Genomic DNA, 3342 nt, shown 5'->3' on the forward strand with positions numbered 1-3342 from the left:
CCCCCCCCCAAAAAAATTGTTTCTCGTGCATGAAAAAAGAATTTATTTTCCTTTTGTTGTGGGTATCATGAATATCGTCATGGAAAAATATGGTTTTTTTCTGAAAATTTACTCTTTGACTGAACACAAAATGAAATGTAGAGGTTTCAACCGTCCACAGGTCAAATTTGTAAAGATTAGTTCCATTATTTGAATGTGGAAGCTTCCATTGGTGTTGTATATTATTAGATTTAGCACAACGCAATGTATGTACACCACCACCCCCAGGCCTCAGCGTCCCGTCCTATCTGTGTGTGTGTATCAACTTTCTTTTCTCTAATGTTACTGGCATAGGAATAATATTACTAAATTTTTTTTTTCTGTTTAATGATTTGTGCCTTTTGCAGGTAGCCTTGAGTGAGAATCAAATAAGAATATCGTAGGCTATATGGCCTATGGCATTGGAAAAGTTTGAAATAATTGCATGCAATAGAAATATTTAGAGACCTAGATGCTGGCCTTGGCATTTGCCTCTGAAAGCAACATGTATTTACGAGGTCAATTTATATTTTCTTTTGCTGCATTCTTCTTCTACTTCTACTGCTATATCGAGAAGTATTGGAGATTTTAAAACTTTTCGCGTGTTTTTAGACTATTCTGTGTGGGAACATTACAGAGCGGAAATGGAACTTGGTTGCGCGTTTGATCACAGTTTTATTCTGTAAACAATGCACACTTGTTCTCTGGAAGTTTAATGCATTTCCTATTTTTCCTCTCTTCTCTTGGTATATAACCTTTTATTTATTTTTGGGAAGAATCTTTCATTTGATCCTATTACACAACAGATTCTTGTGTGTAGTTTGTTTCATTAGCTGTAGCATGTACTGAGATCTTAGCAATGTGCTTTTCTCGTCTTTATAATGCACATGGAAATCGTTTTAATTCTTGGTCTAGAATATATTCTGACCTTGTTTGGCCTCCATTTTTTAAAATTTAAACTTGTAAATCTCAGTTTTAACACGCATTTCACAAGTTATATCGACTTTTTAAATCTCACATTTCATCAAATTTTATTAAAATTTTATTTTTAGTTAAACCAAATGGGGACTCGATGCGATTATATATATATATATATATGATTTTTTTTTAAAAACTTATTAAATGAATTTTTTTTTTTTAAACTTGTAATTTACTATTACTTCTTGTGTTAACTTGCGAATGAAATATTTACTTGGTTTTAAGTTTTATACACAAGTAAAGTTTTTAACTCATAGTGAATTTTACTTGTAAGATTATTTTTATGTATAATTTTTAGCTTCTACGTAATTTTTTACTTAATAAGTGACATATACTTATAAGTTAGTGTTGTCTATCAGTAATGACCTTTATGCTTTTAAGTGAATTTTTATCTTTTAGTTATTTTTTAGGTATGAGCAAATTTGCTTTACATAAGTGATTTACTTATAAGTAAATATTTAGGTTAATGTATTTTTTGCTTATAAGTGATTTTCTTCTTCTTCTTTTTTAATTATGAGCAAAAATTTTAACTTAAATAAGAATTTTTTTTTTTTTTAAAAAAATATACCTTATGCATGAATATTTGTCTTATAACAAAATTTTCTCATATGAATAAATTTTTGTCTTAGAGTGAAATTTTTTATCATAAGTCTTATTTTTAATTTATAACTTTTGACCTTTAAATGAATTTTATACTTGTAAATAAACTCAATATTTTATGAATTATTCATCACTTTCATTATAGTAACAATTAATACGATCTAAAATGTAAACCCAACTCAATGGAAATCTGTTTGTGTGGGTGTCTACCGGAAGATTATTTAACCTTATAAAAATAATTCAAGTATTTATCAATACCAATGAATGTTACTAAATCGATAAAGCTTGTATTTTTAGCGGGTTGAAGTTTATCTTCGACCATTTTTTACACCATATCAATCACGTTAATTGCATAATAGAGAAGTAACTAAAAGATAATGAGATACAAAGAGTGATATCATCAGAACTATAATCTATTTATTTTGAGGGTTAACCATTTGAATTATACTTGTCGACATAAATCAACCTAATCCATAAATTTATTACAACTAAAAAGTATATTAGTAAATCATAAGAGTGCAAAAATTTCAATGCAATTATTATAAACATTTGAAAGTGTGTTATAGAAAAATCACAAGTAATGGGGTATATGAGTGTACGTAACTTGGTAGGAGGGGCATGGAATCATGGTGTTTGTAGCGTGTAATAATAAAGGGAATATTAAATTATAATTTGGGATAGCCCAAAAGGCGCAAGACAGAAATAGCCCTAAATTAAAAGGTTGTTTTTTTAGTTCTCTGCTGTGACAACTTTCAACTTTAGATGACCCATAATTGATATAAATGAGTTGAGTGAAAGTGAAGACTGTTAGAACTTGAGATATGTATCATCCGCTAAGTTAAATAGGACTTAATTTAGCTCCCGTTTGGTTCTCATTTTGTAGAAATAAAAATATGTGAAATAGTGTTTTTTTTTTAAATAAGTGGTTAAAAATGAAAGAAAAGTTTTTGGTTTACGTGTAATATTATTTTATAAAAAATTGTTTGGTTGAAAATAGTAGAGAGAAAAATGAAATGTAATGGAATGAAAATTAATGGAGGCCAAACAGGGGCTTAGTGGCGGATGAATTTGTTCAATTTAAACATCGATTGAGTGTATCTAAACCATATGCTTCACTGCTTGTATGAACCGTGGGATACTACATGTGATAGTTACGTTAGTCGATATGCATTGTGTCTATTCACTGCTACGACCTTGAATGATTTGATTTATATAGTGAGTTCATATTAGTTCTAACTTTTTCCTTTTTGTTGGGCCAATAGTGGATGGCTTCATGAAGGTTAGGTAATTTGCTATTATGACTAGGGATGACAAAAGTTCGGTTTCGGTTCGGTTCGGTTAAAATCATCATCGAACCGTCAATTTTTTTGCCATTTCGGTTCGTATCTCGGTTTGGTTCGATTCAGTTAATAACCGCGAAAATAAATTATTTCTTATAGGTTCATCCATCAAATTGATATAAAACAATTTATGAAAAGAGAGTCAATGAAAACAATAACACAATATTCCAAACGAAAATACAAACATTATCCCAAATTTCAATTGCAAAATACAAATTTAACAAACAATATTTTGAATATAACAATACTAAATTTTTCTTTCATTCTTGATTCTTGTGCATTGTAGTTACTTGATTCATGCTTAATAATTCAAAAGTTTCGACCTTAACTCATATTTAATCTTCATTCTTCCCCACAATTCTTATTAGCATAGGTCAGCACTTAAAATTAATTCCTATATAGTAAA

The 3342-nt window shown here is 29.1% G+C and overlaps 1 protein-coding gene across 1 annotated transcript in view; it reads left to right on the top strand.

Annotated features, from left to right (window-relative positions):
• LOC111410846 overlaps window positions 1–755 on the top strand; it is a 1512-nt gene extending 757 nt beyond the window's left edge. Inside the window, exon 2 of the mRNA XM_023041421.1 lies at window positions 387–755. Within this exon, the coding sequence (XP_022897189.1) occupies window positions 387–390 (4 nt within the window). The 3' untranslated portion in view covers window positions 391–755. The remainder of the gene's footprint in view (window positions 1–386) is intronic.
• Window positions 756–3342: the final 2587 nt, after the last annotated feature.

This window comes from Olea europaea, chromosome 15 (genome assembly GCF_002742605.1).
Source record: "Olea europaea var. sylvestris chromosome 15, O_europaea_v1, whole genome shotgun sequence".
In the NCBI taxonomy this organism is placed as follows: Eukaryota; Viridiplantae; Streptophyta; class Magnoliopsida; order Lamiales; family Oleaceae; genus Olea; species Olea europaea.